Source organism: Astatotilapia calliptera, chromosome 11, assembly GCF_900246225.1.
Source record: "Astatotilapia calliptera chromosome 11, fAstCal1.2, whole genome shotgun sequence".
NCBI classification, from domain to species: Eukaryota; Metazoa; Chordata; class Actinopteri; order Cichliformes; family Cichlidae; genus Astatotilapia; species Astatotilapia calliptera.
This window is the reverse complement of record NC_039312.1, coordinates 14,932,251-14,954,899: the sequence shown is the minus strand read 5'-3', so window position 1 is coordinate 14,954,899 and position 22,649 is coordinate 14,932,251. Positions and strand designations below refer to the sequence as shown.

General features: G+C 41.4%; 2 protein-coding genes across 11 annotated transcripts in view; one reads left to right on the top strand and one right to left on the bottom strand.

Moving 5' to 3' along the window:
* The first annotated feature begins 257 nt into the window (after positions 1 to 257).
* Positions 258 to 7,697, top strand: prss35 (serine protease 35). The gene is made up of 2 exons (XM_026184594.1): positions 258 to 490; positions 5,383 to 7,697. Exon 2 carries the CDS (start codon positions 5,402 to 5,404, stop codon positions 6,653 to 6,655), a length of 1,254 nt encoding a protein of 417 aa, XP_026040379.1. The 5' UTR covers positions 258 to 490; positions 5,383 to 5,401; the 3' UTR covers positions 6,656 to 7,697.
* A 2,632-nt stretch (positions 7,698 to 10,329) lies between these two features.
* The window catches only part of snap91a (synaptosome associated protein 91a), a 60,890-nt gene continuing 48,570 nt past the window's right edge, over positions 10,330 to 22,649 (bottom strand). For 5 of the 10 annotated variants that reach the window (XM_026183721.1, XM_026183725.1, XM_026183729.1 and 2 more), the window contains 13 exons: positions 22,246 to 22,500; positions 19,429 to 19,512; positions 19,058 to 19,126; positions 18,600 to 18,716; positions 17,838 to 17,909; positions 16,248 to 16,472; positions 13,513 to 13,710; positions 13,406 to 13,424; positions 13,167 to 13,257; positions 12,828 to 12,923; positions 12,476 to 12,595; positions 11,746 to 11,834; positions 10,330 to 11,142 (listed from right to left, as the gene is read on the bottom strand). In XM_026183721.1, the coding sequence (XP_026039506.1) occupies positions 11,754 to 11,834; positions 12,476 to 12,595; positions 12,828 to 12,923; positions 13,167 to 13,257; positions 13,406 to 13,424; positions 13,513 to 13,710; positions 16,248 to 16,472; positions 17,838 to 17,909; positions 18,600 to 18,716; positions 19,058 to 19,126; positions 19,429 to 19,512; positions 22,246 to 22,500 (1,427 nt within the window). In that variant the 3' untranslated portion in view covers positions 10,330 to 11,142; positions 11,746 to 11,753. The remainder of the gene's footprint in view (positions 11,143 to 11,745; positions 11,835 to 12,475; positions 12,596 to 12,827; positions 12,924 to 13,166; positions 13,258 to 13,405; positions 13,425 to 13,512; positions 13,711 to 16,247; positions 16,473 to 17,837; positions 17,910 to 18,599; positions 18,717 to 19,057; positions 19,127 to 19,428; positions 19,513 to 22,245; positions 22,501 to 22,649) is intronic. The other 5 variants (XM_026183724.1, XM_026183726.1, XM_026183727.1 and 2 more) reach the window with 5 other exon arrangements.

Sequence of the window (22,649 nt, the reverse complement as noted above, 5' to 3'; positions counted from 1 at the left end):
CGACCGCTTGAATTAATTCCTCCACAGTTCTACAGACTGAGGTGCGTTTCATTTTTATTTTTCCCCTCCTCCACCTCCTCCACGCAGACCGGGTTTGCTGGTGAATAGACCACTGACACTCCCGATTCAGCCTTTTAGTTAGATCGCAAGGTCTGGTCCCACCCATATGTGAACAGCTTTTGTCACAAGTGAAAAAAAAAGAAGTCCCTTTCACATTTCCCCCCCTTGCCTCCCTTCCTCCCTCCTCAGTCCTCCCTTCCTACCTCCTTCCCTCCCTCCCTCCTCAGCATCAAGTGCAGTGTGAGCGGAGCGACTTGTCTCTCAGCCTCTTTGAAGGAGCAATGAGGAGAAGGCAGCCATCGCCCTGCTGATAGCAGAAGGTCTGGGATGCAGTGAAGTCCCGTTTGTTTTCCAGTTCATTTGTGTAGGTCCTGGGAAAACAAACAATAACGTTGCGGATTTGGCAGATCCATCAATCGAATGCGAGCAGGTATTGTGCACACTTACCCATTATTATTGTGTCCCGATGGGGAACGCGGGGAATGACTGACTTTATTCAGTCTTTCTTTCTTTCTTTCTTTCTTTCTTTCTTTCTTTCTTTCTTTCTTTCTTTCTTTCTTTCTTTCTTTCTTTCTTTAAAACTTATTTACATTTTTAATAGATTTTCTTTTCGTTTTACTCCGACCTGTTGATGTTTTAAAAGTTGATTTAATTGGATTAGAGTGCAAACACAAACACACACACGGGCTTCAGTAATTTTGAGTATAATTACTATTGTTGTGCGATGTTATTCCCTTAGGGCACACTGAAATACTTTCAGTGCATTCTTAAATAGACACGTTGTCAATTTACTCTCCACGTACAGGTGATGCAGATGTGGAATTACTGAATATGTGCTAAATATGGGATTTAATTGTAGATTTATTTACATTTTAGTGTTGCCAATGAAAACACACGCCTCACATTTTTACTTTGATTTTTTTAATCAAAGTAAAAATGTCAGATTTTTGTCAGATTTCTGAATCTTTTATCTCTTTACCACCTGACTGACAGAAGTGGATCTAATATTAAGAAAAAAGGCTTCAGTGAATGCTAACGCTTACTGATTTCATTATACACCATTGTGCCACAGCGCCACCCCTTGGTGACGTTTATCTCCCGGGCGCCCCCGATACTTTCCTGTGACTTCTTCCATGGAGGGAGGAAGAGGGCACAGCCTGAAATGAGGGCCTTCTGCTAAGACCGAGAGCCACCATGGCAGCATATCAGTTTCCACTCTCTGTCGAATAATTGCAGGCTTTCTCCTAGATTGTGTGTTTGTGTCTGAGTCTGGCAGCAAGAGTGTGAAGTTAAACACAAAACTAAACGTCATTTTTGTCTTCTCATTTATTGAGAGAGTTTTACAGCTCTTGTGGGCTTGTAGTTTATTGCTGTCTGTTGTAGGGTGGCTAAATGATGGCCAATGGGTAAGTTTTATTAGAAGATTTATGGTAAGCTGAAGCCAAAAAGTCCCAACTACAGTTATACTTACTTGAAGGACAGTGTGCTTAATGACAAGTTTATCAGCTGGAGGGTTGACTCCTTGACCAGTGAGGTTCTCTGTCTCAGCTGAGTCTCCTGGGAACTGTACCAAACCAGGCAGCATGCCTTTTTCACAACACATCAGCATCTAATTGAAAGGCAGTGTGTCTTTGGAACCCCCACCTCCCTTGCCCCATCTTAAAGGTTTGTGTTCCAGCTGGTCTGTCATACTCAGTTTCAACCCTGTATATTTTCACCCCTGACTTCTGTTTAAAATTAACTTTTGGATTTGCACTTTTGTGCCAAATCATTCTCTCTCCTTGCATACGTGTGACTTCATCGCCACAGCCACGCTGACGAAACTGCTCTGCAGTGAAGTGACGGTCTGCTGAATCTATTAAAACGCACACAAATTGTAATTTTCTTTTTAGGTTTATCAGGGCTGTTGGCAACGTCACAGTCGTACAGTAGAAGCACGAGCCAGCAGGCTGTGTGCAGACTGCACAGTCTCAGTGTTTGATGTCATTCGTGTGCATGCAAAGAGTCGAGTGCAGCTAAGGAAACCAGATACTGTCATTACAGAAAGAGAAGGTTAACCATTGTGGCGAACCTCCAAGCCAATGTCTCAGCCCATTCGGAGGATCAGGGTTCATCTTATCCTTTTCTCTCCCCGCAGCCTCCAGCAAGATTCAGAGGATATAAATCTTTCAACCACACAGCTAATGTAACAGCTCCAGAGACATGTCTGAGGAGCACAAGACTACTTTAAACTGAGTGCCATTGCTTCTAATAAAAATAAAACTGCACCAATTTGCAACCATTTTTGGCAAGCATTTAAATACATAAGTGTGATGTGCTGTCACACTGCTGTACAGCCAACTGTAGTGCTGCAGAACTGCAAGTCTGTTGGACATCTCTAATGTTTTGGGCTATATTGCCTCCCTGTGGCTGTATTGGGACTGTGCATATTGTGATCCAGGGGTCTTAACATTGGACCTTTTCATTCCAGGGAAATCAGAGTGTTCCTATATTCTGAACATACTTAATTATTAGTGTCTGGGGAAAAAAATCCCTGGCAAACAGTACAAAAAGTGTTGAGACATTTCGCTTCAAAACCACAAACATGAACCTTGGGGTGACCAAAGTTATTGTGGTTCATAATTTGGGGAACCACCAACTTTAAATTGTTATGCTAATTCATGTTGTGGATGTTTAGATATTACAATTAATAAATGGGAAATTTTGACAGTTTGTAGTCCTACATGAAAAGCCAAGGCATTGCCAGTGTCATTATGGTTAAGCATCTGGGAACCATGGATCTCTGCACTAATATTTATCGGAAACCATCCAATAGGTTTCAGCCTTCTTAAGTTGAAGCTCAGGACGACTAGCAGGGAATCGCTAGTCAGTGGAATATGTCCTCCATGCACTACAATGGCATGTAAAAAAATTGCATGGCAAATGATCTCGTGATATTGAGGTGTTTTAGTCTGAACCAACCAAAATTCATTCTGTCCAATAGTTCTCAGAGGAACAACCTGTTGGCTACAGCTAGAGGATTATTATGATTTGTCATATCAGGATGACTAATGGTCTCTTTTTTTTTTTTTTTAGCGTGTCCATGTCGTGAATGTTTATATACACTCAACAAAAATATAAACGCAACACCTTTGTTACTGCTCCCATTCCCCATGGGATGGACGTAGAGACCTAAAATTCATTCCAGATACACAATATAACCATCCCTCCCAAACCGTGGTCACAAATCAGTCCAAATGTGTGGTAGTGGGCACATCTGCCATATTGAGATAATCCATCCCACCTCACAGGTGTGCCACATCAGGATGCTGATCTGACATCATGAGTAGTGCACAGGTGTACCTCAGACTGCCCACAACAAAAGGCCACCCTGGAATGTGCAGTTTTGTCTCACAGCAAAATGCCACAGATGCCACAAGCAATGAGGGAGCGTGCAATTGGCATGCTGACAGCAGGAATGTCAACCAGATCTATCGCCCGTGCATTGAATGTTCATTTCTCAACCATAAGCCGTCTCCACAGGCGTTTCAGAGAATATGGCAGCACATCCAACCGGCCTCACAACCGCAGACCTCGTGTAACCACACCAGCCCAGGACCTCCACATCCAGCAGGTTCACCTCCAAGATCGTCTGAGACCAGCCACCCAGACAGCTGCTGGAACAATTGGTTTGCACAACCAAACAATTTCTGCACAAACTGTCAGAAACCGTCTCAGGGACGCTCAACTGCATGCCCGTCGTCCTCATCGGGGTCTTGACCTGACTCCAGCTCGTCGCCGTAACAGACTTGTGTGGGCAAATGCTCACATTCGATGGCGTCTGGCACGTTGGAGAGGTGTGCGCTTCACGGATGAATCATGGTTCACATTGTTCAGGGCAGATGGCAGCTGAGAATGTCCCAGTTCTTGCATGGCCAGCATACTCACCGGACATGTCACCCATTGAGCATGTTCGGGATGTGCTTGACCGGCGTATACGACAGCGTGTACCAGTTCCCACGAATATCCAACAACCTCGCACAGCCATTGAAGTGGAGTGGACCAACATTCCACAGGCCACAATTGACAATCTGATAGACTCCATGCGACGATGTGTTGCACTGCATGAGGCAAATGGTGGTCACACCAGATACTGACCGGTTCTGGGTCCCCAGACCCCCAATAGCGCAAGAAACTGCACATTCCAGGGTGGCCTTTTGTTGTGGGCAGTCTGAGGTACACCTGTGCACTACTCATGATGTCAGATCAGCATCCTGATGTGGCACACCTGTGAGGTGGGATGGATTATCTCAATATGGCAGATGTGCCCACTACCACACATTTGGACTGATTTGTGACCACTGTTTGGGAGGGATGGTTATATTGTGTATCTGGAATGAATTTTAGGTCTCTACGTCCATCCCATGGGGAATGGGAGCAGTAACAAAGGTGTTGCGTTTATATTTTTGTTGAGTGTATTTCAGGAAAAGGGGGAAATGTTGACAAATTTGTGGTCCCACATGAAAAGCTTGTCATTGCAAGAATCTTTATGGTTCACCCTCTGGGGAACACAGATGACTAAAGATTACACCAACCTTAACCTCCTAAGACCCGAACTCTTACATGGCATGCATTTTTTAATTTCCCTTTGATATTTGGGCTGATTGGGACCTGATGAATATAAAAACAAAGAATTACCAGATTTTTTTTGAGAGCCACATATGAGGATATTCATTTGAAATTTCGATAGAACAGTTGCAATATAATGTCCTCGTAAGTGGATATCAGGCCCTTGTTGAGCAAGATTTAGTATTTTGGTCTAAATGACCCAAAATGTAATGTCCACATATGTGGACGCCAGGTCCTAGGAGGCTAAGTGTCACCCTCACGATGGTGTGAGTGTCTGCTAGAGAAAAACTAAGAGAGTCACCATAGTCAGCAGTGTACATCCTGTTGGGACCACGAATATGTGCAGAGAGTTTTATGGCAATTGTTCTTTTGGTGTTTTGATGTTAGCGAAGGATTAAATGGGCAAGATTTATGGGAATCCATCCAACAGTTCACACTTGTGGTAATGCTAGCAGGTGACAAAGGAAAAGGCAGGATGTCATCAAAGTCAGTAGGATATATCCTCTATGCCATAAATATATTTATGCCATAAATATATGGCAAATGATGTTGAGCTATTTTAGCATAGAGTTTTAAGAGTGGAGTGAGCAACCATCAATGCTACAATTAGTATCATGTGTGGCTAAAGAAAGTATAATAATAATAATAATAATAATAATAATAATAATAATAATAATAATAATAATAATTCCCTCATATGTTCTTATTTTTCAGAGCCAGGCCCAACTTAACAATGGGCCACATACCCTTCTGTGTCCTGGTCCCAGTGACAGTGCTGGCTGTGGTGGCTGTAGCTGCTGTAGATGATGAGTACACCTGGCCGCAGTGGAAAGTTCCTCTGGTGAGGAAAAGACGTACTGTGCCTCTCAGCAGCCCAAGCTTCTCAGCTCATCCACAGCCAGAGCTAAGTGGGACTTGTGGGATCGAGTGCCAGCGTCGCCTTCCTTCACCTTCCCTGGAAGACTTGGAGCAGTTCTTGTCTTACGAGACAGTCTACGAAAATGGCACACGCACGTTTACTTCCATTTCTGTGCAGGGTCTCAACGAGATGACTGCATGGTCCAGAAATGCCTCGTCTAGCTCTCGCCACAAACGAGAGGTGTATGGCACAGATACCCGCTTCACCATCGCTGATAAGCAGTTCTCTACCAAATATCCGTTTTCCAGCTCTGTGAAGGTGTCCACAGGCTGTTCTGGGGTTCTGGTATCCCCTAAACATGTGCTGACTGCTGCCCACTGCATCCATGATGGAAAGGATTATCTAGATGGAGCGCAGAAACTACGTGTCGGGATTCTGAAGGAGAAATCCAGGCGAGGGAAAGGAGGCAGAGAGAGAGGAGGACGACGAAAAGGTAGAAGAAGAAAGGGAGACACAGCTCAAGAAGACGGACAGGAAAAGGATGAGAATGGCGGTAAAGGGAGGGGAAAAGGGAAAAGTAGGAAGAACCGGAATAGGCGAAGCGTGGAATCTGAGAAACCATCATTTAGGTGGACAAGAGTCAAAAAGACCCAGGTTCCTAAGGGTTGGTTCAAAGGCGTGTCGGGTGGACTGGCTGCGGATTACGACTATGCTGTTCTGGAGCTGAAGAAATCCTCAAAAGTCAAGCACATGGATCTGGGTGTGATCTCCTCAGTCAAGAAGCTTCCTGCTGGGAGGATCCACTTCTCCGGCTTCGATGATGACCGACCTGGTAACTTGGTGTACCGGTTCTGCTCCGTGTCTGAGGAATCCAGTGATTTGTTGTACCAATACTGCGATGCCAAACCTGGCTCCAGTGGCTCTGGGGTCTACATCCGCCTCAAAGAACCAGGCAAGAAGAAGTGGAAGAGAAAGATCATTGGAGTCTTCTCCGGTCACCAGTGGGTGGATGTTAATGGGGACGGGACGCAGCAGGATTACAACGTGGCAGTGAGGATAACACCCCTGAAATATGCTCAGATCTGCAACTGGGTCCATGGGGACTCAAGCGCGTGCCAGGTAGCCTAAAAAACACAGGATCCCCCCAACCTCTACACACTCCTCGTTTTTAATCATCAATCAGGGGCCCAACAACTGCCTTCCTGTGACCTCCTGTGCCTCCCAGTGGCTCCTGCTACACTGGTCCACACACACACACACACACACACACACACACACACACACACACACACACACACACACACACACACACACACACACACACACACAGCCATTCAGACTCTGTGTTGACAAGAGAAACTCGTCAGCGCATCAGAACTGTGGCTCTTCAGCTTTTCTAATTTATTTGCTAAAAAGAAAAAAAAACAACTGAGAAAAATCATATATATTATATGTATTTTTCAGATCATTCTGATCTGCTGTTTCTAATTTGACCTTTTTTTTTTAAAGATATGACCTCTTTGGAAGGTTGAAAAGTGTGTATATTATATTATCCCTGGTACATTTATTCCCTGTATGAAAAGACTGCACTACAAGTCTTCTCCACTAGTGCGCATCAAGTTTGACAAAAGACCCAGGAAAAATTATTGTAACTCTTGTTTCGCAATTGAACTATATGGAGATATGGAAATAACTTTTTTATAAACATTTTTAATTGAACATGTTCCACTGTGTGTATCTATCTTGTTTTTTTGTTTTGTTTTTTCAAACTACCTTTTGAAGACAAATCGTCTGTCTAAATAGAGAAAGGGTCCTTATAGAAAATAGTTTTTTTTTCTCTGTGAGTCTTGCAATCTTTTTCTCTGTTCTTGCAACACAGTGAAATGTCGTTTCATTATTGTGAACATAACTGTGTTGGTGCTTATCCAGAAGATGTGGTGCTAATTTATGAAAAAGTAGAAGGCTTTTAAAAGATGTTTTGTTAGCCACATACTGTAACTATATATTTAATGTGAGGCTACAGATTTGGGTTGCATTAAGATGGATCCGAACAATCCAACAATTTACTTGAGCTGCATATATTTTTCCAAATCTAAAGGATATTGGATTTGCTATAATGCTATAATATTGTTGTGTAATGGAAGGTTTTAAATGTGGATTTCTTGGGGGGGGGGGGGTTTTTTTTTTTTTAGATTTTCATGTTGCTTATATTCAAAAAGTTCATGAGTATCCTTTTGAAGACCAAATACCTGACATTAAAGATGCAGATTGAAAACTACCAAACATTAAATCAAGTTTACTACCTGTGTGTATATGTGTGTTTTCAATTACGTACATTCAACCACAGCGATCTATAAAATATCTAAACCATTAAACAACACCGCCGGCTTTGAAACCCGCAGCTAGTGATGACATATTTAACCAAGTATAATGTAAAATCAAACTTTAAAAGTGCTTTCATCTTTTAAATGAAGAAAACCGATCAGTTGCACACAGTTTATTGGATGTTTAATCCATAAAATTTAAATTAAATTACGAAAAACTTCTCCAGAGTAGCTTCATATCAACTGTGAAGTATAGCTTTGGAAATGTGATAGTTTGATGCGACCGTGCAGCTTGATATCATTGATTAAGCTCTGAATTCTGCTTCATATGAACCTTTAAACAGGATTACAACCTTAAGCACTTTAGCAAATCTACTGAGACAATAAAAAAGAAGAAACAGAGTGTTATGGGATCAAGATTATAAGCCCAGATGTGAATCACTCTAGTGAGATTTAAAAACTGGCAGCACATGCAAAAAAGTTATTTTTTTCATGGAAGAACAGGGATGAAGAAAATTCTCTCAGATGTATGGGGTTGCACTGGCTTCTCCAGTCAAAGGTAAACTTAGTTTATCCACAGACTAATGTGGAGAACCTTACAGATTAATAGGTTTTTATTGCGTAAATGATTGAAAAAGCTGAAATTTTTTAAACTGAAAATGACACATTTCACATTGGATCTGTTTTCTTGTTTAAAAAACTTGCAGAAAAGTATTCAATTAAATTTGGACACTGTGGAGTTTAGGTTCTGAATGAGTTAAGGAAAAAAAAATTTTTTTTATCAACATATGGCTTAGAGAAATAAAGTTAAATTAAAAAAAGACAAAACAATTGAGCAAAAAACAAAAACAAAAAACAGCACAAAAAATGACTTGCTGATATCACTCCATTTCATTCAAATATGGTCACTTCTGGCTAAGACATAAGACAAAAATGCCAGCAAACAAAATACTAACACTGAAGCATTCATGCTCAGAATGAAATCATAATAGTCAGTACAGACTACACATGCTTCGTTCTACACCCAGACTGTACAACCCCACATCTAGATTGGAATAACTGGGAAGAGACACCGGCCTAGGATGTGTGTTTCTTGATTATTTTGTGATCATTTCAAATTTTGACATACACATGTTTTTCAACTCTACTCTTTTAGACCTCTTTTGGAGGACAGAGCCACAGCAAAAGACAGTTATAAGAAAAAAACCTATAATGTAGCGTTTTCATGTGGTGAAACTGAAATAAAAGCAGTCATTTTGGAGCCAGACAGTTCAATCCATCATTGAATTTATTGCATCTCAAAGGGCTTACATGCACATGGGGAGGGCCATTGTAAATAAAATAAATTTACAACTAAACAAAAATACAATTTTCATAATTTAGTCATGAAAAATGTTAATAATCTCCCATTATTTTCTCTGAATCACATCTGATTCACACAACCAATCCACTAAGAGGACAACACACAGAGTAAGCTTGATAACTGTCTGTAGTTTACAGCACAGGAGAGGGGGACCGGTGTTAAACAATGTCCAAACATATGCATATGTCAACACTGAAAACATACACATTTCAATGTAAGTAAGCAGGAACAGAAGTGCTTTGGGTAACACGTTCAGAAGGTTCGACAGTGACCTCCTGTGGGTTTCTCTACACACTGTTCCTCATGTGGCCACATACAGAATTACATACAGTTCCACTAAAAATTGGCCGATCGTCAGTACTGATCATATGAAGAACTCAAACGCAGTGTTCAGACAGCAGCAGGATCGGATTTTTTTCTTCACATTATAACTTGGCCACGTTTGCTCAGTGGGTGCATACTGCTAGATAACACTGAAGTTAAAGGTACCATGTGGAGTTTTCCACTGCTAACAGGAGTAAGGTTTTGATGAGGAGGTGTAAACACTGTACATTTCAAAGGTTTTTCTTTACATGAAGTAAATGCTTCGTATTCATAACCATAATCAACGGATCGGGGATACTTAAACAGCTTTCTTTGGTGTGAAATACTGAATGCAAGCAGAATATCGTATGCAAACTCCATAACGTACCTTTAATCCGCACCCAAGTCAGTGATGGGATTTTCTAGTTGTTGCTAGGTTACCATGTTGATTAACTGCTGTTCTTAGAAATGACTCAATATAAATTTCAATCCTTAAATCAACTGGATGTCAGATTGATTAATTTGGGCTGGCTGAACACAGGGTTTGGTATGGCATTGCTATTGAGAAAGTCTGAAAGAAAGAACAGGCACCAGACATTCCCCGTGTGAGAAGTGTCAAAAGCAGACTTACGTAGACAGTTAGACAGGAATAGTCTGAATTTACCTCCGTGCTGAAGAAGTACATTTTAAGATATGTCCTGTAATAGCAATACCAGCAAATATCAGTAGCAGTATGGAGGATTATTCTAAAACAAAGAGAACATATACAAATGAATAACATAAAACAAAAACACAAAAGAAGAAATGTAGAAAAATAAGCCACCAGTTAAAAACAAGAAAAACAAGAGAAACAAACAAAAGGATCACTTGCTGGTCTTGTATGACTCAGAAGCCCATAGAAGAGGTTTCTAAATACACAGTATATTAATCATGTAGCGGTAGTCATATTTGCTTCCAAATAGTGTTGAAAGATGATGGTAAATAGAAGGATACTCACACCACTTCTTACAACTTCATGTCTGACTCACATTTATATTTCTCTTCAACACACGTACAGAATAGAGACGAAATCCTCGCCCGGAGAAATCTATGTACATCAAAGAGGACCTTTCTGTAAACAACACACAGCATGTTTCTCAGAAAAATCTCCCGGGGCTTTGTTTGTTTTTCCCACTCTCATCCAATCAGAGTGGGACAAAAGGAGAGCCCCTCCCCCTTTACAAGGAGGTACAGACAAAGAAAGGGGTGGAGACAAATAAGGGGAGGAGCTCAGGACACCAAAGCACATCCATCATTCGACTTAGTACTAGAAATGAATCCGAACACGTACGCCTTCGCTTTCTCACGCTTAATTTTCTTTTTTAAGTGATTTTGTTTAGACAAAAGTTTGGTACATCGACATAAGCACACGCTTTTATTTTTTTCTCGTATATTTATATGTAATCCGCTATGGTTCACTTTCACAGTTTGTGCTACAACATCACACAGGAGAAGGGCTGGGCTGGAGTAGGGTGGAGAAAAGAGGCTCTTAATAAGGTTGAATAGCTGAACATCGCTGGTGTTCTGAGATGTTGACAGACACCAGGTAAAAAGGTGAGGGGGCTCTCATCCAAAGAGGGAAGCAGCTGGAAGACAGGAAATAGAGAGCATTTTTAATATAAAAGTCATTTTGTTCTGGAGGCAAATGAAAAGGTCTGTACTGGAAGCTGACTGTGATTTTTGTTTTGCAAAGCGATGATCTGAAACCAGCTGATTTTCATGTTTCTTATATTCAAGAAGTTCATGAGTATCCTTTTGAAGACCAAATACCTGACATTAAAGATGCAGATTGAAAACTACCAAACATTAAAATCAAGTTTACTACCTGTGTGTATATGTGTGTTTTCAATTACGTACATTCAACCACAGCAATCTATAAAATATCTAAACCAACAGGATTACAACCTTAATCACACTAGTATTAATCCTAGCTGAAGACGCTCAATTCCACCTGGGTTTTATTTAATCCAAAGCTCATTCTTAGTCATTTTATTTTTGTGGATATAAAAGCACAGAAATAAAATATTTATTTAACTTCAGCTAAAAGCAGAAAAAAACCTGAAGATGCTGTATATGGCTTTATTGTTTGTTGATGACTTTTTTAAGCTCTGAACTCAGATTTGCAGTGGCACTGCCAAGTCACATGATTCCAACAAACGTACAACAAGAATTCTTTCATGAGCTCCCACCTGGAGCGTTATAAGAAGTCCTTGAGGTCAAGTTCTGCCAATGGGTCCTTGGGCTTCTTGGGGCTCTGGCTCGCAGGTCCTGGAGAAAGCTGGAGAAACAGGACACACAGATCTTCTTAAATTGACCACAAATATTTTAGATAAGAAGATATAACTAATTAAATTCAAAATTAAGTAACATTTTTTTAGATTGACTCCCAACATGTACTGTAGCTCATTTATGTTGTTTTACATTGTTTTTATGTGCTTTTTAATGCGTTTTTGTAGCACATTCACAGAGAAGTTTACTGGAGCTTATATACTGTACTTTATGTTGTAGTTTTGCTGTTTGCTAGGACGAAGTCCCACAGCTTTGTAATGGACAAAAAATTGTTTTCTTATTATGATTCTTAATAATATAAGCAATGCTTGTAAGGAATATCTCTATAGATCTATATGAAAACCAGAACTATTAAATTGATACATAAAAGCCAGTATAAATATATATATATATGCACAGATCACGGCACAATTAATTTACTGTCATACAACCCAATCGATGTGTTTTTAAAAGTTTAGCCCCTGCTAACCAGCTACCTTTAGCCCTTCTCACCTAATGTTTCCATATTAGCAGACTGGTCAAGTTGCTGTTATAGCAGCTCTTTATTTCATTTAGCTATCCTGAGTTTCCCACTTAAACAAGCATGCGAAAATACAGCCTAATTTTGAGGGAAAGACTGTGATGTGTTACCGGTGCTCCTGGTGCAGCGGCTCCAGGTGCAACTCCGGCCACCCCAGTGAAGGGAGGTCTCATCATGGACTGTCCCATCATGGGCTGCATCACAGGAGCTCCAGGCCCTGCTGCAGGAGGCTGGTAAGACAAGGGAAGGACATCAGTCTTGGAGCGATACAATTCCCCAATTCCCAAAAAATGCAATAAGATAGAAAAGCAGGTCAAAGGGGTGTAGTTTTTGGATGTCTGTTTTCAAAAATATGCATTCAGTCAGTTAAACAAAGTTAAGCATAAGGAAAAAAACATTTCTTAGTTTAGAAGCTCTCTACAATCCTCAGAAAAGATTAATTATAAATTAAATTAAGCTTACCATGCCAAAGCCAGGTTGTGCACTCATTGGTGGCACCATGGCTGCACCAGGGGGAGCTGCTCCTGGCACCCCAGGAGCTCCAGGGGTGGCACCGGTCTAAAGAGAACAAACAGGTGAACAGGTCACAATAACACATCTTGGTTCAGGAAGTGTCTGCACAGTGGCTGCCTAAGTGACCTGATTTTACTGTCCAGATTAAATGAAAGTACAGATTAAAAGAAATGTAGTTACTGATAAACCCGTGGCAGTACAAACGCACACTTCTAAACTTAGTTTTCAAAAAGGCTGCTTTTCATATAAAGCGTATTCTGATCCTGATGGAATGAATACTGTTCTTACCATGGGGGCTCCCGGTGTAGCCCAGCTTGTGGGGGCTACCTGTGGCATCCAGTTTGCGCCTCCTGTTAGCTTCTTCTCACTCTGTGAGTCCCTAAAGGAGTTTAAATGTAGGATACAAGTCAAGATATATGCAATTAATGTCACTTCAATCTCTGTCTTTTTGGGCCAAATGAGCAAAAAGAAAGAAAGGGTTTGCAAATCTAATGATTAACTAATTTTTATAGAATTCACACACTTACTTTTTCTTTACTCCAAGGTCTGAACAGGAAAAAGAAGGAAGAATGAGTTACCTTTCTATGTAAGAAGACAAATAATAGAACTCCATACAGGGAAAGCTACAGTTTACCTCCAACCAGGTTGGCCAGCGATGTGTCCAGATCTCCTACAATGGTTTTGGTAGCAGGAGGGGTGGCGGATGGAGCGGCTGCAATACCCCCCATTGCAACAGGAGTTCCCATGCTTCCTGCAGTGCTTCCAGTAGTGCTGCCCCCAGTGCTCTGGGGCGTTACACTAGGCATCAGCAAGTCACCTAATCCATCAAACACTTGATGGTGGGAAGGTGGGATAAAACAACATAGATTACAAACCTGTCAATCCCTACGTTAACGAACACAGAGCAGACAGTATGATGAGTGGGACAATCTGGCTGTGACAGCATAAGTATTCAGTTGTGTATCACATGCACAATGTCTGGTAATACATTTGAGGGCAAAACTGCACCAATTGAACTCACTTGGTCAGCTGCTCAACCAGTTAAGATTGTCACATCTCAGAACTTAAAAACCAGCAACATCTGGAGGACATGTTCTAAACCAGGTGTCATCAAGGCCAGCTGGTTTAATTCCAACTAACAATTACAGAAGTACTGTATTGTTACAAGTTGGCTGTTTGTTGTGGTATATATGCATGTACAAACGATCAATTTTAATTTTATTAACAGCTTCACAGTGTATAAGCAGGCAAGCAGAAGTAACAGCTTTGGCAAAAATTGGATATAACATTTGCTCCAGAAATGCCAGTCCTCTTCAGCTGATTGTTCGGCTACAAATTCTTTGTAATATCTCATATAGACCATGCTCTGAAATTTTGTGAAAGTACAAGTCGATGAGACAGAGAAGTTCACTTCTGTCTGAGGTGAGTTGCTGAGGATATCCTGAACTTTCCTGTTTTTAAGCACTGGTGTTAGCCTTTGTTATCTGCTGTTAGCCAGTGTTAGCAGCTGTTAGCTGCTATTAGCCAGTGTTAGTGAAACTTTCTTTGAAGTGTATCTAACATTGCTGGACTCAGACATTTAGTAAATAAACTCTCATGCAATGTGACAGGGTCATCCATCTGTTTATCAGAGAGAGAAACAGTTGATACTTTGACCTAACATTAGCTGGTACAATGTTAGCTTAACCATCTGCAGTTGCTGTTTAGCTGGCTTGTTCTCAGCTGTCCAGAGACGGGAAAGCCACATTCCTAATCTGCTGTTTTTGCATGTTTTAGAGGCTTGTCTCTTGAGTTTTCACTTCTTTGGTAAAGGAGACCCCTTCTCTTGTTTACCCTTTGACATTCTTTGGATCATGGGTAGTCGACAACGGCAAGAGACATCCAAAACTGGGATTCAAAATCTCATAGAGGTAGGTTAGCAAGGTAAATACTGAACCGTGTAGCAGAGTGGACCAAAAACACATCTACTCAGTAAACGCCATTACCGGAAGTCCCCCAGGAGACCCCTTCTCTGATGAAAAAAACCCCCCATGTGTACTATCCTTCATATCTCAAGTGTGAAGGTTCAGAAAATTTGCCTCTGTAACACACGAACACCTATGAGTTCTCATCTCTATGGCCAGTCTTGCCACATACATAACATCCTTCGACAAACCACCATCTGCTGCAGTGTATTTTTAATGTATTAATTCTAAGTTTATGAGAATGCATCAAGTTGTTGGAAAATGTAGTTGCAAACAAATCAATATATATTTATGAGTACATTTTTTAAATTAAATAAATAAATAAAAAATGACGGACTGTACCTTTAAGCTGGTATATCCTACCCAAAGAAGCTGCCCATCTGCAAGTCACTTTGCAATCTGCCTTCACCTAGCTCCTCTTTTCCACTTTCTACTGATCTCCCTGCCTCTAGCTTTCCCTGTATGTGTGTGAAAGGGTGGGGAAGTCCTAAAACAGAGCCATACAGCAAAATATAAAAATCTTACAGGTGGAACCATTAATCTTCTTTAGTCTGTAGTGGATCTGAATGAACTGTAACTGCAGGAAGTAGACCATAACCTTTAGTCTTTGACTAATGCTTGCAGTAGGTTTAATCATACGATGCCAATCTATTAGGTTTCATCAGAGTAATGCTTTAAAAAAAAGGAAGGTTTGAAAGATGTCGCTGAAGCCTTGATGGCATGTGGTTACTCCAAGAGGCTAAAATCCAAAAGACTGAAGGGAAACGTAGATGCATTAAGGGTAAGCACCAATCGTGTCTCATGCAGGAGACAACATGCAACTTGGGAACAGCTTTGGTAAAGAAAACAGTAAGGGAGAGTTGTCCAAAGGGCATGCTGTTATCCACCGCAGGGTTTAACTCACCAGTTACAGATTAGAAGAAGCAAGCAATGACCCAGCAGAGTGGAAGGAGGGTGATGAGGGAACAAGATGTGTAAAGCAGAGGAGAAACACAGAAAGAAAGCAAGAAAATAGAAAGAAGGGAGAGTGGAGGGGTGAGTGGGGAGGTGAAGAAAGCACAGCATTTGTGAAAGTTAAAGAAGTAAAATAGAGGAGACTAAGAGAGAAAGACCAGTGCAAAAGAAGCAGCGGTGTTGAGGAATAAAGCAGTCAGCAGGAACAAGAGTTTTACGTCAGACTGTGACCCCAGCACGTCAGCGTCTCATTCATGCAGAAATCAAGCTGTCAGCAGGTAACAATAACTAGGTCAGCTGTTAAGAGCGCTCGGCTTTAATAAAGCAAACCGAGATTAATGCACATCAAGCAAGACCTGTGCAAATATCAACAAAATATTTCATAAAATTCTCTTAACTCACAAGACAATGACATCAATCACTAAAATGAAGCAACATAACAACCACTTACTTGAAGCATCAAAGCCACCAGAGGGTGCTGATGTAGTGGATGGAGGTTCTACTGCTGCTGCTGGAGCTGGAACTATTGGTACTACTGCCACTACAGCAGGTACTGGTGGAGCTGGCGAAGGAAGCGCGCCCAAGGCATCAAAACCCGTCTCTAGGAGGTCATTCTGCACCAGAGCTGGAGCCAGGGCTGGAGCGGCAGCAGGGGTGAGGGTGGGGGACATTAATCCTGAAGGATATAAACAACAGGACTGTAGAATCATACCGAGTACTGCATCAGCACAGTGAAATAAACAGGAACAGATCATCCCTCCGAAAGGAAAACAGATAAAATATTCATGTTCCAACATATCTTTAGAATTCATAGTATCATAATGTCCCAACAGAGCACTTTGCTGTCAGACTGAAGGCTGACTTGTCATTCACAGTCTCCAAATGTATAATGAGAGACGAAGCCTTCAACTATCAGATTCCTCTCCTGTGGAACAAGCTATTAGTTTATGGTTCAGAAGGCAGATACCAATCTACTTTAAAGATCAGACTTCCAACTTCCCTGTTTCATAAAACTTGGAGTTGACGCTGAATCAGGAAACCCTGAACCATCCCTTAGTTTTGCTGCTGGCCTCAGGCTGCTAGTGGGCTTTCCATGAACGGTCTCCTGTTTACACTAATCCCAACATCTGGTTGCAGGAGATGATTTCCCCTCCCTGAGCCTGGTTCTGGTGGAGGGCTCTTCCTGTTAAAAAAGGAAGCTTTCCTCCCTGCTATAGCCAAGTGCTTGGTCATAGGGATAGATCTCTCACTATTATGGTAGATCTTTACCTTCTGATGTAAAGTGTCTTGAGAAGATTGAACTGATGCTGATAATGATTTAAATAAATACCTTTTTTCTTCCACAGTTACCTGACAAAATTTATTTCTAGATGTTTCAGTTATAAAGGCATTCAGCAGTATTTAACAGCTGAAAGAAGAGAAAAAACTGTGTAATGTTGAAGCGTTGGGGTTGATGAGTTATAACAGTGTATGCTGCCAATACACTCTGCATTAGTCTTATTATGACAGTTCTGAAAGCAAGACTTTCACTTAAATTGACTATTTCTGTAATGCACTGAAACATTTACTGGGCCAGATCTGCACAGTTTTCTTTTTACAGTGACATACACAGAGCCAAATAAATGCTTGCCAAGTGTCTGGGTATCATCATCTACTTCTAAAGGTTTTGTAGTTTCAATGTAGCTAATGCACAACTGCACCTCCCAGTAGGTTCATCAACTATTCAATAAAGATCTAAATGAGATGGGCAAGACATAGCCATGATGTCATTGGGAGGTCGTGGAGGAAAGACATTTTCCAAATGAGTCCTAAGTCACTCTGGAACAGCTGTGCAATTAATTCAACTAGAGCTGCCAAGTCATTACTTTATTGACGACATCTTAATCAGCGTAAGCCTCTCCAATCAACCATTTGCCAAAATGAAAAGTTTTTAAAAGACTTTTCAGCACAACTTACTTAAAGTTTTCTGTCCATTCAGTCTTTTGATTCGCATGAAACACTGTGATGGAACTCCAAAGAGTGACAACTAGAAGAGACTCACCTCCCAGCAGGTCGTCTTCAAGTCCTACAGGAGCAGAACTCTGCGTTTCCTCCACAGGGCCCCCGAAAGAGTCTACGGGAGCATCCAGTTATCCACAAGGCAGCATGGAGGGCAGAAAAGGGTGAGAGGTCAGCCCTGGTACACAAAATGAGACACAATGAAGGGGTGGGTAGGACACAAAATTATCTTTATAAAAGAAAAAGAAAAAGTGTGAACAAAAAAGGTTAAATTAAATCAGATTTTAAGGCAATCCATCCAAGAATTGTTTTAACAGAAAATACAAGGAAAACATCTGTGTTGGTTCAAGGACACATCTAAAACCTGCAGGACACCGGCACTTGAGGCCTGGAGTTCCCCACCCCTGACATAGAGAAATAATTGCTCTAGGATACACCCCCCCCCCCCCTCCCCAATTAAAAAACACAAAACAAGACAAACCCACAAAAAACAAACAAACAAAAGAAAGATACGGAAGAGTCAAATAATATGAGGCACAAAGTACATCAACATCAATTATATGTCACATTTTATTGTAGAAGTGATATACCAGTGTGGGATGTCAAGTCAGTACTTAAATAACATCTATTGAGTGAGCGTACATATGCTTTATGGTATCAGGACACTGATGCTTACCGAATGTGAGTGTATTTGAGACATTAATAAAGTGGGTTTACACTTTATTAACTCTAACAAACTCTACAACTCTTAACAAATCCCTCGCAAATCGTATATATCTGTCAGTTGGTGTTGTATGTACAGTACCCAACAGGTCAATGACAGGCTCTGGCTCTGCTTTAGGTGGAGATGAGGTCCCTGCCGCAGGAACAGAAGCAGGAGCCGGGGCAGCGGCAGGGGTAGGAGCAGGAGATGAAAACGAATCTGGACAGAAGAGATAGAAAAAGAGATTTAATTAAATCAGTTTTATTAATCACTGCTTCAGTTCCAGTGACAGACTCCTCTGCTCATGTAGGGTTTTTTTTCCTGCCTGTTCTAAAAAGACTAAAGCAGACATGCAGAGAAGAAGAAGCAGAAGGAGGAAGCAAGCATCCCTGCATCTTAACTGTGTATCCACATCCTTGAAGCGTGCATCCTTTGGAAGTAGAGGTCTGGTCTGCATGTGCATGCAGACCCCAGTACCATGCAAAAACTTGTCTGGCTGCACCCCTCATAAAAAAGGAAGGAAAACAGTGATGCAGTAAAGGTAAAGCAGCTTGACTCACCCGTCACAATGTCTCCAGCCGGAGCCGGCTCGGGCAAAGGAGAGGGCCCGCGTGAAACAGCAGGAAGGTCTAATTTACCAACGCAAGCAAGAGGCAGAATGCGAGAAAGAAGAAAACCATGGAGGTTGGGCAAAAAAAAAAAAAAAAAAAGCATTAGCGTGGCAGGTAGAAAGATAAAGCATAGAAAGAAAGCAGCCACAACGATTATCCGGTAATTGACGAGTGGGATGCATGCACAGTTGTCACATACCACTATGGGGGGACAAACCAAGAGGTGAGGAAAAAGAACAGCTGACAGAGGAGTGGACATATAGAAACCAGAGGAGATGAAGAGGTTCCATAGACAGAGAAATGGATATCAACTCCTGTACCTGCACCAAAAAGGTCTACGCTAGGAGTGGTAGCAGCTTTGGATTCAGTGGTAGGGCTTTGCTCAGGCATAGAATCAAACATATCTACGAACAAGGACACACAATCATATGTACATTCAGAGTCCAAAGTCCAGTGCATACAAAATGGATTCAGAAGAGAGATGAGGGGAAAGCAGAGAGAGCAGATATTTTGATTATTAAATGGATAAGTTGCTGTGTATCTATCCAGTGCAATGCAGAATGAGAGTTAAAAGGGAAATATTGCCAAAGTTAAGCATGAAGACAAACTTACATATTTTCTATATAATAATCACTACAATCTGCCATGTTCAAAATTCAAGAGCTAAGAGATAAGAAGACTAACGGGAGAGGTTTTCAACACCTGGCATTTCCTTTGCCCTCCAATAAAACATATATAAACATACTTTCATTTAGAAAATCCTGTTTGTAGCTGTGTGGCATTCTGAGCTAAACAGTAATGTTGGCATGACAATATTCTGATATCTGGCTTCTTCAGTTAATTTCATGTTAGCATGTTAGTATGCTAATAATTAGCAACAAACAAAAACTCCGAAGAGGACTGTCATTTACCTTTGTACATTTGCTACATTTGTTGGATAAAACAAAATGTGTTTGATCCCTTCTGATGCTAAACAAATATATATATATATATATATATATATATATATATATATATATATATATATATATATATTAATATCAAACTACCAAGTTGATTTTGGAGGGAGTATGATTAGTTCAAAATTCTTTTTCAATGGCTTCTTTACACACACCCAAGTTTTTGCTTTAGCCACGTTCCGCTTGGCCTGTCAGTACCTATCGACTGCCTCAGAAGTCCCACAGGCTAACCAAGCACAATAGGACTCCTTCTTCAGCCTGACGGTTCCCTTCACCTCCAGTGTCAACCATCTAGTTAGGGGGTTACCACCATGACAGGCACCAACCACCTTGCGCCCGCATCGGTGCAGCTGCTTCAGCAATGGAGGCGTTGAAAATGGTTCATTCTGACTCAATGTCCCCAGTCTACCTCGAAATGCTGTCTAAGCTATGCTGTCAAGGGAGTTGAAGATCTCACTATATGTTTAGGCACCCCACGTCTGTCCAGCATCCTCCCCCAATACCTGATCCAACTCCCCGCCAGGTGGTAATCAGTTGACAGCTCAGTGCCTCTCTTCACCCAGGTATCCAGAACATATGGCTGCAGATCTGAAGATACGATTAAATAATTGATCATCGACCTGCTGGTGCCACATGCACTTGTAGACACCCTTATGTTCGAACATGGTTTTTGCTATGGACAGACTGTGGTTTATACATAAGTCCAGTAAGAGAACACTGGTTGGGTTCAGATCTGGCAGGCCGTTCCTCCAAATCAAGCTCCTACAGGAATGTCGGGTACTCTGAACTATCGTTCAGTGCGTAGGCACAAACAACAGTCAGGACCCGTTCCCCGACCGGGGACAGGGAACAAACCCTCTCATTCAAAAACTCCAATGTACAGGCAGCAACCAGATGGGATATTAAGATACCCACCCAGCCTGCCGTCTCTCACCAAGGGCAACTCCAGAGTTAGACAGTCCAGCCGTTTTCCAAGAGACTGGTTCTGGAGCCCAAGCCATGCATTGAGGTGAGCCTGAATATATCTAGTTGGTACCTCTCAACCTTTCACACTAGCTCAGGCTTCTTCACCACCAGAGAGATGACATTAAATGTCCCAGTTGTTAGTCTTGGTAGATGGGGATCAGTCTGCCAGGGTCTCTGCCCTGGGTCGCCACTCAGTGCACACTGCACCCGACCCCTACGGCATCTCCTGCAGGTGGCGGGCTGACAGGAGGGTGGGCCCATGTCCCTTGTGCCCTGGCAGGTCTAAGTTGTCATAGATTAACTAAAATTACTTAACCTTCATGCTGAGACTAGATGAGTTATTATAATTAATTTAAAAACGAGTGCACTAAAATTCATAACAAGCAATCCACTGGTAATTTTAAAAAACCTAAAGGTTCAACAAAACTTAGAAATCAATGGCTCAGCTCTGCTGAGTTTGAGAAAGCTCAGCAGATGACCAAAGTATACTTATCATGAATATCAGAATCAGTGTACTATCGCTAGCTTGGCAAAGATATACAGCAAAAACAATTCTTATTTGGGCTTCTTAAGGCCTTTGGGTTATTAGACCTTTCCACACACTGAAAAACAAACATAGACAAATTCTGTTCTTTAATTCTGACATTTAGCGATATTCCCTTTTAACTCAGATGCATAAGCTACAATACAGCATTCCCATCCACCAGTATCTAAAAACTCTGGCCACAAGCAGGAGAAGAAAACACTTTTCTTCCCTCTAAGTTTGGGAGACTGTTAGTAATATTAAAAAATCAACACAATTTGAGCCACCTCTGTTAATAAACACAAAACAAAATTTTCTTTTATCCACAGAGATCAAATAAGTACAAGTTTTGGTCCCCGGTCGGTAAATAATATTCAATTTTAAAACTGGCTTTGGAGATTTTTTCTAATTCGCTATATTCATGTTTTTTTGGGTTTTTTTAACAGAAGAGGTCAAAATGCTTGATTGATTATAAACAATCTAAAGGAAAGGTATCATGGAAAAATATAAAAACAAATCAGAATGTAGGGACTGGGCAAGTTATTGTAATTTTCACCATCATCATCATCATCATCATCATCAATACCAAGAGCAACACAATCATCATAATTATTAATACCATCATCATCACCATTGTCATAATGCAGGGCAATGCAGTGAGAGGCATAATGAGAGCGAGAAGACTTTACCACCAAAGAGATCTAGAGTCGGGGCAGCTGCAGACTCTGTGGTGGTGTCGGTGGAGGTTGTGGCAGTAGTAGTTGTGGTGGTGGTATTAGTGGAAGAAGGGGTGGGGGCAGCAATGGGAGCGATGATAGTCGGCGCATCACTAGAGGTGGGAGGAGTAATGGCAGCAGCATCCGCCCCCGTGTCGGTGGGCTTCATAGCAAACAGGTCCAGTTCTGGAGCAATGTCCGCACTGCCCTCCGTCGTAGCGAAGGGGTCTTCGCAAAGAGCAGCAGGTTGGTGGCGTTCAGGAGTTAGGGAGGGGGTAATGATTAGAAAAGAAGGGAATGGGTCAGTGGAGAGGGGATGAGGAAGGGAGGGATTAAGGATTTGTTAAAGTGACAAAAACTGCAAAAAGCATTTTTGT

Bases quoted from the DNA above. Each gene is read 5' to 3' on its own strand.
- prss35 (XM_026184594.1), top strand. From the start codon at position 5,402: ATGGGCCACATACCCTTCTGTGTCCTGGTCCCAGTGACAGTGCTGGCT.